This window comes from Mus caroli, unplaced genomic scaffold (genome assembly GCF_978045245.1).
Source record: "Mus caroli unplaced genomic scaffold, Mus_caroli_1 scaffold_5, whole genome shotgun sequence".
NCBI classification, from domain to species: domain Eukaryota; kingdom Metazoa; phylum Chordata; class Mammalia; order Rodentia; family Muridae; genus Mus; species Mus caroli.
Genome location: NW_028227260.1, coordinates 24556446 through 24569855, shown reverse-complemented (window position 1 = coordinate 24569855; position 13410 = coordinate 24556446). Strand labels below are relative to the sequence as shown.

General features: G+C 43.0%; 1 protein-coding gene across 3 annotated transcripts in view; it reads right to left on the bottom strand.

The window, feature by feature from the left end:
* Amot (angiomotin) overlaps positions 1 to 13410 on the bottom strand; it is a 58396-nt gene that overhangs the window by 29806 nt on the left and 15180 nt on the right. For 2 of the 3 annotated variants that reach the window (XM_029473546.2, XM_085837983.1), the window contains 3 exons: positions 10543 to 11479; positions 3876 to 4332; positions 56 to 200 (listed from right to left, as the gene is read on the bottom strand). In XM_029473546.2, the coding sequence (XP_029329406.1) occupies positions 56 to 200; positions 3876 to 4332; positions 10543 to 11417 (1477 nt within the window). In that variant the 5' untranslated portion in view covers positions 11418 to 11479. The remainder of the gene's footprint in view (positions 1 to 55; positions 201 to 3875; positions 4333 to 10542; positions 11480 to 13410) is intronic. The other variant, XM_085837984.1, reaches the window with a different exon arrangement.

Sequence of the window (13410 nt, the reverse complement as noted above, 5' to 3'; positions counted from 1 at the left end):
CCCAAACAAACAAGCAAACAAAATAACTAGAAAGTGAAGTGCACTTGTCGCTCACCTCTCAGATCTCTGTTGAAGTCATGCATCCTTCTAATCTCACCCTCCAGCTTGTTCCTCATGGCTTTCTCCAGAGCCTCTCTTTTGGAAGATGACTTCACCAAGTTCTCATAAGCCTCTGAGACCCGTTGGATTTCTGTCTCCACCTTAACATAAAAAAAGGAAAGAAAGATGGTATTGATACTAGGAGTTAGATGGAAATGACAGTTTAGAACCATACACGTGACTCTTCAGTTGCATCTCCTTTCAGATAGACTGCAAGCTCAGTCAATGGCTCAAATGCTTCATGGGATTTCCTTAGGACAAAAGCAAAGTCTCTCTTTCTCCATAAAATGGACTTCATACCTGATTCTAATTTCTAAATTATTTTCTGAGTGTAATTTCTACATTATTTCTTGATTTTAAAAATATTAACATTGTCTATTATATAGCAATAACTTTATTTTGAAGCCCTCAAAGGACTTCTTTCTATGTGGTTCTCTCATTTTGTCCTGACATATGCCTAGGCAATGTTAACTTGTCCCAGTTTAGCATGAGAGAGTAGTTAAATTACCTATCCCAAGTACAGATCAGCAGCAAACATGAGCCCTAAAATCCCAAATCGTCAGCCTCCTGCAATATAATTCAATTCACTTTCACAAATATTTAATCAAGGGTCAAATAGTTAGGAAGGCCTGATTAACCAGAGTGAGAACATGCACATTATCCTCGCCTTCAAGGAACTTTCAGTATAATCAAGTCAGAGAATAGAGGGCAAACTACAGCTTTATAAAAAAACAAGGCATAATGATATAAAGCTAAAAGAAGGATCTAAGTTATCCCTAGGTGGGGGAGGGGAGGAAAAATAATGTCAGGGAGAGATGGCATTTAGAGTCGGATCCTGAAAGCTGGATTGGATTTCAATGGGCAGAGGTGAGTAGAAGGGTATTCTATTCTGAGTAAGCAAATGCATTCCCAGAATGACCAGGAGTTTAATCTGGCTGGACACTGTGTGGTAGCCACAGGGAAGCTAGAGGGATGTGGCTGTGAAGATGGACTGAAGGCAGGTCATAAAATGGTTTTAAATGTCAGGCATTTGGACTTTAGCCCATACTCACCAGAGTCAGTGGGAAACTAGTACAGATTTCTAGCTGAAAGACAGGATTTGTGTTATTTTATGACACCTCTCTGCAAATCTTATAAAATGAGAAGAAGAAGAAGAAGAAGAAGAAGAAGAAGAAGAAGAAGAAGAAGAAGAAGAAGAAGAAGAAAAGGACCAGACAAAGACTCTTGTCCAGAATTAGACAGAAACAGGAAGAAAACAAGAAATTAGACTCCAGAGCCTTGCGACCAGTACAGCATGTGTAAGAACTGCAGACCTTATTTGCATATAATTTGTATAAGACAAATAAACCCCATGGCCTATTAAGCAATTTTGAAATTAAGTCTGACTCCTCCAACTGCTCTGCATTGCTTCTCAGTTTTCCACTCTTCCTGAACAAAGCTCAGAGTGCTTTAGGGGGTGAAATACACAGGCGCCCCAATTGAAGGTGGGGGAGGGGAGGGAGGATTTCTATCACCTCCAATTCCAGCTGCCCCCATCTTTAAAATCCTGCTGGAGGCAGGACTGCCTGCAAACAAATGAGGCTTATGCCACTGAAAAGAGCAGACATGAAAGTGTTTTTCTCCTTGCAGATGGTACCAAGATAACAGCACAGAAGGTGAAAACTGGTGAATGGCATTTAGAGACAGGCTCCTGTGCTTGGTGGAGCTTTCGCATGCAATTCAACTGCTGAAGAGGAGAGAAGAAACACTTCCCTTCGAGAAAGAGCAGGCTGGGCAGTGTTAGTGTGAAAGAAGCAGCCAAGAGACAGTGAGGCTTCCTCCTTACATTCCAGAAGGCCACACCTAAGAAGACAGTCCCTTTTCTGAAACATGCACAGCCTGCTTATGAAGGATCTTGGTGCTAAGGAAATACTGTCTGTCCCCTTGCAGAGAGAGCTGTGTGATGAAGCCTTCCCAGAAGGACAGATCAGCTGGCTGGGAATGTGTGAAGGAAGAGGTAGAAGAGAGGGAGAGTGGCCATGGGTCTCCAGACTTGCTCATTATACTTTCTGTCCTCGGAGCCTACCGTGGGGTTTCATTTTTTCCCCCTAGCTCTACCATCTGGTGTGCATGTTATTTACCCTGCTTTTAATTCCTTCGTCTCTCCTACCTGTCTCTACCTCAGTCTTGGCTTACGCCATGCTTCTGCAGACACTCCAACTATGATGATTGTTCTTTTCTGACGTATTTCTGCACAAGGAACAAACAATCAACAAACTTCCTATTCTGCTACCTGCACTAGTAGCTTTCCAACCCAGTCCCTAGGGTCTGTCACCAGGGATCCTTTGGCACGGAAGAGCTGAGCTCAGTCACGGGTGATTGTGTCAACGATGAGGCCAGGCCAAGGCAAATTAAAAGTTAGAAGCGGTCTAGTCAATGAACAAAATCCATGGACAGCCTGAATGTGATATGAGCAAGGGGTATTGTCAAACTGAGAAGACAGAAACTATAAAACCAAGACAAAATAATAGCTCTTAATCCAAACTGAGAGTTTCTAATCAGATTTGAGGAAAGTGAGAAAGGATATATATATAATGTATATATAGAAAAATATAAGCCTTCTTCTCCTTTAGGTAAAAGACCTGGTGTCAGTGAATTTTAGGAATCATGCAGGTCCCTGGACCTTTTTTTCATCTTATCTCCAAAGGACAGAGCTGCTGAACAATACAAAGCAACTGTCTCTCCAGCCTCACCTTCCCGGAACAGTTTGCCAGGAGATCATACCATGTGAACTCCCCAACTGACAAATGCTACAAAGAAACTGCCACAGGCATAACTCGCTAAGAGCCACCAAGGCAAGAAACTGAGGGGTGCTATGAAGTAGCTGCAGCAGTGGGTATGGGGAAACAGGAAAGAACAAAAACTGGGCACACCTTTTTTTTTTTTTTTAAATTTCCTCTGCCTATGGCTGTCACCTGTCACCCAGCTGTGATGCTAAGCAACTTTTGTGTGTGCCCCCTCAACACACACACACAGACACAGACACACACACACACACACACACACACACACACATCCCAGAGAAGGAGAGCAGATGTTGAACTGGATCTGTGGTCAAAGACCAAAGCAAAAGCAGGGAGGAGGGCCAGTATCAAAAGAATGAAGAAGAGAACTCCCACAAGGAAGAGCACTGTCAGCCTTTTCATAAACCATACAAAATCTCAGCTGGTGGGATTTTTCTAGTAACTATGTACTATGGCTTTAGATTTTTGAGACAAAAATCATATGGGGAAACCATAATCAAGACAAAAGGTCTTTAAATGCGATCAGGTTTTTCCACAAACACAGGCCTTACAAATATTGTGAAGAACTATCTCTGATGACTTTTTGAATAAAACATTCAACTAAGTTTTCTAAGAATTACAGAGTCTGGGAAATCAATAGTATATTTCTTTTAGTAAAATTGTAAAATGTTACCCCCTTAAAAAAAAGGGGGGGTTCAAAAACACCATAGTAAGTACACATGATAGTACTTAATATATTGCTCATTCATTTAAAATTCCAATAAAAATTTCACCATGAAGCCCACAGTTTCATATAATTAAGGTATGACAATATAAAGAGAGAAAACTTAGTTATCCTATATAGACAAAGAGTTTTTTTCTAAAGTTTGACCAACATCAGAAGAAGAATCTCAAAGATCTACCCCACCAATGAAACCTTTATACGGACATTTAACAAGTCCCACTAGTAAGATTCAAAGAGTTGAACTGACTGACCCTCAGGGGGAGCCATACCTTCTGCAGTCTCGCCACCTTCTCATAGCATCCATCCAACTCCTGCCGCAAGTTGCGATTCTCATCAGACAGGATCTCAACCATCTGCTGAGCTCTAGAGACGATAGCAAAAGGGTCAGCTGGCATGGGCTGATAAGAAGCAGACTGCTGAGCCCGAGGCATAGCTGAGTAGGCTTCTCCTGGCTGCTGCTGCGCTGAAGTCAGGCTGGCCTGGGCGTGACGGTAGTGGTCCCCCTGATGACTCTGACTCGAAAGAAGATGCTGCTGATGCCTTGACAGGTGAGCAGAGTGGTCACCTTGGTTCGAGACCAAGGCGTGTTGACCGGGAGGCAATCTACTGGATGGCGGAGACTGCAGCAAGGGCAAGCTGGAAGCCCCAGCTGTCAGGGAAGAAGTAGGGCTGTGAGGTTGAGAGTTCCTGGCTGACAAAGACAGCGAGGAGATGTCCTGTGTTGCCCTGAAAAGCACAAAATTCAAACTCCAATTAAATTCACCCCCAATGCACAAGGAGCAACCCCTCCTCCCTTCAAATACAGGTAAAATGGGAAGCAGGCTGAATTAGATCCCAGTCAAGGACTTCTTGAGTTCCTTCTTACCGATACATTTTGTGACTCTGTCCAACTGCTACTGCTCACTAGCTATTTATGCTCCTCTTGGAGACGAAGTCACATAACTTCTGAGGTAAGTAGGAGAATCTTAAGATGACTATCTCCAAACATTCATTGCTCACTCGTTTAAAATTCCTTTTGTACAAAGTAATGCTCATGTGGTTGACTGAGAACTGAACCTGTCTGAAAAAAACTTGACGTATGCAACCCATCACATGCAAAGACTTCAATGTAAAAAATGTTTACTGGCTTTTTTCAAACAGGCATTCCACTGCCTTTCATCTCCCCACCTGGGACTACCCTGGAGAATTCCTACACTCCAGAATTACTTAAGGATATGAAGACATTTATGAATTTAAGGAGATCAAATAATTATTGCTCATGCCACTTATCAGCTTAATAATACATATGAAGCTTGGGGACACAAATCCCCAACTTATTGTTTATAGAATGGTTCAGAACAAAAACTTTGGTCCATTGAGTTTTGGTACCTAATTGTTAGACACAAAAAAAGTCTCTAAAATCCCAATAAACGAACTTCAGAGACTTTTGTCACTGTGTACTAGCTGGGCAACCTTGTTCAGTTACTTAATATAGAAGTTGGAGGTTCAGCGGTTAAGAGGTGGCTGCTCTCTCAGAGGATCTAGGTTTGATTACCTCGACCCACAGAACAGCCATGTTCCATGAGATCATTTGCTCTGTTCTGTTGGGCATCAGGCATGCATGTGTAGGGCATACATATAAGCAAATTACCCATACATATAAATCTATTTTTTAAAATTACATTATCTTCTGGGCACGGTGGCACATGGCTTTAATACTCATGAAGAAGCAGAGGCAAGAGGTCAAGAGCAACCTGGTCTACATAGTAAGTTACAGAGAGGCAGGGCTACAAATGAATTGCAAAAATACTGGGACCTTCCCATGTTTTGACTCTATAAGATTTACAGCTGCTTATCTACCAGTGAGATGTTTGCCTTGTTAGTATCTTCAAGATGGAATCACCTGTTTATCTTTGTGCTAGTTTGCATAAAATTCTTGATAGAAGTTGGACAAAGGGCCAGGAGCAATTACTTCTCCCCACCAATCCATACACTCTAACACACTGCTCTTCCATAAACCAGCATCCCCAAGAGCTCCTCCCTGTACAGGCTCTTTACAACAACCAAATCATTGCAAATATTGGCTCTCGGACTCATCCAATGGCCTTGATACTCAGGAAAGTATTCAAATCTGTTTAGACCCTAGGGTCTATCCCGAAGTCCCATATGTGGCTCTAGCACACACACACATTTATCCAATTTTCTACATACGTCACTGGAAATAATTGTTTACTATTGAAGAAGTCATGCGAACAACTTACGTATAGACTTGACAAGCTATTAAAGACTAGGACCTGGAGAGTTGATGCCATACATAACTTTTCTTTCCAAGAGCTGAAAACACTCAGTTGTTCTAAAGCCAGGGAGGGGCTTATGGACTTACTAGGTGAAGGGTTCCCACTTTCTATTCTGTGGACCTTCAATTTCCATACAGGTCAAAACAACTATGTGTTCTTTCCAAGAGCTGTTTTAATTAAATTTCAATACAGAGTTAAAATGTCCTGGGATTTGGGAGGGGGAACTTTGAATCTCTTGGGCAGAAAAAGGGTCTTAAATTTCATATTCTCCAATCCTGCTTTCAAATTTTAAGAGGAGAAATCACTCTGCTATCTTTTGCCCCTGTTCTTGGGATTTGGAAACCTACTGCCTGGGTGATGTTCTCTCTGAAAGACTGAACACACATTTTCAAACTGAACACACTTTCAAACTGGGCTTCCTCCCGCCTCCCGATTGCTCCCATTATCAAGCAAAAGGGGCCTTTCTCTCCAACAGGGAGGCATCTATCTCCCTCCTCCCTGAGTGCTGAATGGCTTGTCAAGGCCTGGACAGTACACAGCTTCTCAGGGGTCTAGGGAAGGATACTGCATGCAAGGTTTCCGGAAGGTCTCTAGGGTCAGATAAGCCCAGGATGAAGATAAGGAAAAACAAAGCAGCTGGCCCTTGACTCCTCAGGCTACAAAAGGAAGCAGAACACTGTGGTGTTGAAAAAACTTTCAGTTAGTCCTTCACTGGCAGATTTGCAAACAAGCAATGGCTTGGGTAGTTAGGGGGTGGGGGAAGTAGAAAAGAGTTTCACCTGGGCTCCAACATCTGTCCACCATCAAAAGGCAGGGCTATGTTAACCCTGGAATGAGGTTCCCTCTGAGAACAGGGGCCTCTGGGAAGAACAACACAGGTTGGGGAGAACTATGGCAATATGTCAGGGGAAACAAAAACACACTGAAAAGCCGGGCGTGGTGGCACACGCCTTTAATCCCAGCACTTGGGAGGCAGAAGCAGGCGGATTTCTGAGTTCAAGGCCAGCCTGGTCTACAGAGTGAGTTCCAGGACAGCCAGGGATACACAGAGAAACCCTGTCTCGAAAACAAACAAAACAAAACAAAACACCAAAAAAAAAAAAACCTGAAGAGTAAATAATAAAAGAAAGAGTAATGACAGTAAAGTAATAAAGGGGCAGAGAGGAACAAGGCAGAGAGGCGAGTATTCTACAGGTCCTCCCACCACACAGAAGCTGGAATCCCCACTGACATAGCTATCTGGGAATAAGAAGCCACCACCAGAAGACAATAGAATCACATGATCTGCTTCTTGGCCTGTTCTCCCCAACTCGGTGCTCCTTCCTAAGATTCATGGCCTACCAAAGAGAGGACCTGGCTGTCTATGCCAGAGATCACTCCTCCAAAAAGCTGCAGAGAAAGAGAGGACATATTCTCAAAGAGAACTTATAAAGACAAAAAGTAAAACGAGCCCCCACACACACACACACACACACTGGCAGGTAACACAGTCCTTTCCACCCTGCTACCTCCATGACTAGGGTCCCCCTCCTCTTCATTCTCTCTCACACACACCTGCCAACACGAGTGCAAACCCACAAACATGCAATCTCCCCCCTCCTCCCAACATACACTCTCATCAGAGCAGGTGCCACCACCAGCCTACAACCAACTTCTCACCACTGAAATAGTGCCCCTTCCAGGTTCTGTGACAGCAAATGTGAATCGTGGAGCAGCTTGTGAATAAGTCCGGACCATTCCAATCGCACAGGGAGCTCTGTTCTGAACTACAGATTTAGGTCACCCTGAGATTCTGTTCAAAGAGCATTTCAAGAAACCTCAGAGCTGGGCATGATTTCAACAATTGAAAGGGGGTGGCTGCTTTATAAACAGAAATAATTTAATTTTTTACAAGCACTTGATCAGTCTCTAAACCCAGGATGCAAAAAAGGTTCTGCACTTAGAAAGACAAAGATTTAGACATTTTTTTTCACATGATTTGGCCTCATTTCCCATCTGGAGTTCTGAGCATTTATGCTATTTATTTAGTTTTTTTTTTTTTTTCTTAAGTAGGGAGGAGGGCATGGGGAAGATGAAGTAATCAAGGGATTGTTTATAACATTTTGTTCATTTTAACAGCAAAATCTCAACATTTCATTGATTCTCCGAAGGCAAATGAAAATGACATTTTCTTTTAACAGCAGCTTGTTAAAATAAAAAAACAAAACAAAACTTAGTTTTCCTGATCTGTCATTTGTGAGTTTAGAATTTAAAATGTAGGTTCATCTCTCTCATTCTCTCTCTCTCTCTCTCTCTCTCTCTCCCTTCCTCCATCCATCCATCCATATTTCTGTAAGCTACAGATGCTTGGGAAGATATCCACAAGCCATATAGGAAATTAAGGAGGAAAAATATATCTCTACCTAAAAGCAGTAGACTTAAGGAAAGCTGTTGGACTGCCTCCTTTTGCCAAAGATCTGTCAATAGGTGCCACTCCCCACAACCCAGTGCATGCAAAGGCTTAGAGAGAGAGTTTGTCTGATGTATACCCAAACTTCACATGGAATACCACTAGCTTAGACAACTTTATTATCCCTTCAGAATACCAATCCCACTGTTCCTGTCCCATAGAGAAACAACTGTTGGCAAATATCACTGTGTCAAAATACTTCCCAACGGCGGTGGGAGGAGTTCAGAGAGGGCATATGCTTAGCATGCAGGAGGCCCTGGATAGATTACATGCCTAGCACGATGGCCAACCCCAAAAACAAACAAACAAGACAAAAACAAAAACAAAGGCAGGTCAGCATGGGCTTTGTAGTTTCAAGGCACTGAAATAGAGTGAGATCCACAGCTAATTTAGAAGGAAGGAGAAAATAGACCTATCTTCCTATAAAGTGTATGCAGCTTAATTTCTTTGGTTGTTTAATCAGTATGGGAAGGAAAAACCCCTCTTTGTCTCATTATTTATTTAGGCAGATCAAAGAGCTTTTCCATCTAGCTTCAAACACTGTGGGAGTCATTTCAGATCACAAACAATACTAGTGAATGAGTTCTGAAAATAGCTTTCCTGGGAAGGCGGGCCATGTGCTGAGCAGGGGGCTTTGGCTTCAGCTCCACACCATAGCCAACAGACTCTTCCACAAGGCAGCCGATCAGACAGCAGATCAGACGTCAGCCCATCTACAGTCCAGAATGGAGGGGAGGCAGTGTCTCAGATGCTTCCATACTGATGAGAAAAGCAAAACAAAAAAAGCCCCGGGCTTCCTTGACATTTTCCTAGCTTGAATGGATTTTCACTAAGCTATGCAGTCAAAGGTTGCTGTGGGCTCTCCCTGGATCTTCCATTTCACCGGGCACATGGGAATAGGGTTCTCACACTAGTTGAAAGCTGAAAATGGGCCTGTTTTTAATCCCATTTCCTGTTCTGAGAAAATTATCAAAAATTAGGCTTCTGTCTTCTAGAAGATTCAGAGGACCTTGCAGAGGGTTAAGAAATCACCTTGAGTTAAAAAGGGAAAAAAAAAAAAAAACAAAAAAAAACAGACAGTCCTAAACCGGTAAAGCAAGGGGAGGAGTTTAAAATGAATTGCCTCTGGAAAAAAAAATCAGGACCTGGGGGGAGAAAAAGAAATACCAGGAAACTCTAGATAACTTCTTTTACCTCCACCCTACCCCACCCCAAGTGCCTTATCTCCTGAGTCACCACCACCTGCAAGTCAGGAGGTTCTTCCCCAAATGAATGAGTGGACACAGGAGGCAAGGAGGAAGATACCAGTGATATCACTGTCTTGGACTTCCAGCCACCTGGAGCTTTAACCCTTCTGGACACCCATCATTACCTACCCCTAGGAAGAGGCCAGGATACCATGCATAACCGTTGCTATTTCTGTCATTAATTTAACTCTTTCCCCACACCATGTCCTGCAAGTCTACCAAACAGTAAAAATACAAATAATATCAAGAATGATAGGATCTGGTGGGTCGTGCAAAGGACAATGGGTGCTGAATGATGAAGAAATAACATGGAACAGAAACAAGAGCTTTCCATGTCCATTTGAGCATCTGGAGAAACTTCTATGGAGATAAAGTGAATTTAACCTAGATTCTTAAAAATAAACACACACACACACACAAATGGCAGGCAGCTACCTAACAAACTCTTGTCAAGAAAAATCAAGAAGCAGCTCAGACATTTCCCGAAGTTGGACGTGAAGTTCAAGGCAAGAAACATTCTGAACCTGCATACATACCTCTATCATTCTTCTTCCACCAAAACCGTATCTCCCCAACTGTTTAGTATCAAAATCACCCCGATAATCCTCTGAGAGAGTACAGGCAACAGGAAACAGATAGATTGGTACACAGAAACAAAAGGTGACTTTTGAATCATGGGAGTGATACAATGTTGCAGACTTATTCAAAGCCAAGAAGATTTGCTTCTGCTCCTTAAGGAAGGCCTTAAGAGCTCGCTCAGAAGATGAGAAGAAGCATTGAGCCCTTTTCCACAAGTCTAGGAGGCAAGAGAGTGAATCAGTAGGAAAATAAAGCTCTTCCCTTCAGCCACTAGGCCATTTGTTGAATCAAGCACCTGCCTGTTCCTTCCCTTAATATTCCCAGCAGACAGCAGGAGAGGCTGATTGGGGATGAGGCCAGGAGATGACAGAAAGGGAACTCTTACCTGGCTGCCCCATACTCAGGGGGGTGCTGATACCTCATCAGTTGCCCCTCTGTTCTCCCTGGCTGGTTCAGGCGATGCTCACTATAGAAGTGCCCTGGCTCTTGGGACTTGCACACTACAGACTGGGATGGCACGCCCTTGAAAGGGTATTCTGGCGGGGGGCCTCGGTGTTCCATGGCCTTCAGACTATGTTGGCTTGGAGGTGGCCCTTGGGCCTTGTAGAATTCACTGGAATTGGTGGCATTCTTGTAGAGATCATTGGGTTGTGGTGGGGAGAGAGGAGCACTGGTAACAGGCGGGTGGGCTTTAACTCCACTGGTAGCCAATGACATCTGCATCAGTCTTTCACTCAAGGATCGGACATGCCCTTGTTTAAGATCTCGAAGGCCTTCATCTTGGTGCATCTTCCCAGGCGTGAGGCGCTGAACTGATGGGCGTCCCTCGGTTCTCATCTTCTGGTTGGTGACTCCTGTGACATAGAAAGCAGCCCCAACACTAGCATGCTGCTGGCCCCTGAAGTACTGGGACTGGACCTTGGCCTCTTCATAGGTTGGGAGTTCTTCGTTATTCTGCATTCGAGGGGACAGCTGCTTCTCCATGACACCGTTTTCTGACTGGATTTCCTGACCCTGGGGTTCTTGGCGAGCAGGGTGTGCCACAAGCTGCTGCTGGTGGTGATCCTGGGAACTCAATACATCATTCTGAGGGCCTTGGTTCCCACTGCCCGTGGAAAATGGAGAGCTATTCCCTGTGGCTTGCTGGTGTATGGCAAGCAGACTGCGATTCTCACTGGGATTGCCATAGCGAAGCTGCTCTTGAAGCAGCCGTTGCAGTACCGTCGTTCCTCCACTTGGCTGATCGTCAGAACTTCTCATCTCTAGAGCTGGCGGTGCTTTGTGAAGAGAGAGAGAAATTGGGCACTTGGGCTGCCCTTGACCTGGGAAGGGGAAACAGGAAGCTTAACATCCAGAGGATGGATAAATCAGTCCTCTAAGGGGGAAGAACACGTGTTCTTTTAAGGTGAGGGATCCATTACAGAAACAAAACAGAGGACTGTATTCATAAATCATAGATGAATTCCATGATTATCGTCTTTACCACTGATATGTAGAGGAACAGTTAGCCCAGCAACTGTTTTCTCTCTTTGATTTAAACAATCCTGACTTAACTTAATAAAGGAGTAGGCAAACAAGGGTCAATCAAGTAGGGTGATGAGAGGGGCCAGTTTTCTCAGGCCCTCACTCACAAGGCTTATCTCTCTGTACTCTGTTTAAATTAAAAAATGCAAACCCTACGGCCTTGGAGGTGCAGACAGAAAAGTGGGCAGAGCTACCCCCTAAACAGCATTTATCAAGCAGTTTCAGCATATGTCCAGAGAAATAAAATACAAAATAAGAAATAAAATACAAAATAAGAACTTAAATAAATAATGGGTAAAGAAGAGCTTAGGCATAAAGGATGCCTCAGTCTTAGTTTTTCTCAGATTGCCTAGAACTCCAGAATATAATCTTAAAAAAAAAAAAAAAAAAAAAAAAAAAACAACTTTTTAGTATTCATTTTGGATGCTCCATGATTTGATCAGAAAATGGCATTGAACAAATGGCACTGACACTCTTCTCCTTAGGCCATTAAAGGATAGACACGAAAATGGTTTGCTGTTGATGTTTGGGTAGGACAAGTTGATATGAAATATTTCTCTGACAACGTTTAAAAAAACTGAAAAAAAAATCAAAGTCCATGCTTCAGAATCAAGAATGATGACCACGCCACTGACAACCATCACGTTCTCCTAAAGAACTACAATGGATGTTCTCAAACAGATAATAGAGGCCCAAATTATGATTCAAGTCCTAGTCATACTATGGCACACAGGGGAGCCATACCCAGTACTCTTCTTTTCATGACTTCTATTTTCTCATCTGAGAAACAGAATGGGAAGGGACATGTAACACCCCATCTCCCTCAACACTCCCCTACTTGGATCAATTTATCAGGCATCGAAAGATTCTTTTGAGAAAAAAAAAAAAAAAAGTCACGTTAAGACGTTAAGTACTCTAAGTAATCACTAATGTTAAACAATGAACTTTTCATTGTAAATATCTGAAAGAACTCAGTGTGAATGCACATATCACACACAAAGTCACTGTAAAACTCAACCTCCTGAGTCTTAGGTTTCCAAAGGAAAATTCTAGACTCTATCTACCAGGTGCTCTTTATCTCTACTCTTTATCTCTACGATATTACGCCACCTCCAAGCTCTCTGCAACTCCCTTTCTTTTGTACTGCAGGGCTTCCAAAAGGTGCACCTCAGCAGATGGACGCACTCAGCCTCTGGCTTTTCTTAGTCTGTGATGGTTATCACAAGTTGCCTTCCAACTGTTCTATGGGATAATCTGACCCAACAGTTACCCTTGCAAAAGCATGTTTTAGTATTTTTTTTTATTTATTCAGGTAAGTAATTATCTTATTCATGGATTTGTTTTGTGCTGTTAGAAATGAAACTCAGGGTCTTAGGCATGCTAGGCAAACATGCTACTTCTTAGCTACATTCCAAGCCCTCCCTAGAAGTTCTCTCTCTCTCTCTCTCAATTCCCACCCATATTCTTTTGAAAAGTGGAAACCAACCACCAAAAGGCTAATTAACTTAGCCCATAACTGCATTTCTCTCCACTCCAGTGACACTCTGGGGTTGTTAGATTTGGACTCAAGAGTCAAATATAAAAACCTCTTCTGTTGCCTGAAATTGGACAGATGACTACCAAATTCTTTTCTTCTAGAAAAAAAAAAAAAAAAGATGGAAACAAGAATGTTTGTAGTTAAAGCAAATACCACTTCCACCCCTCCCCTGCAAAGCAGGAGAATGCAGAC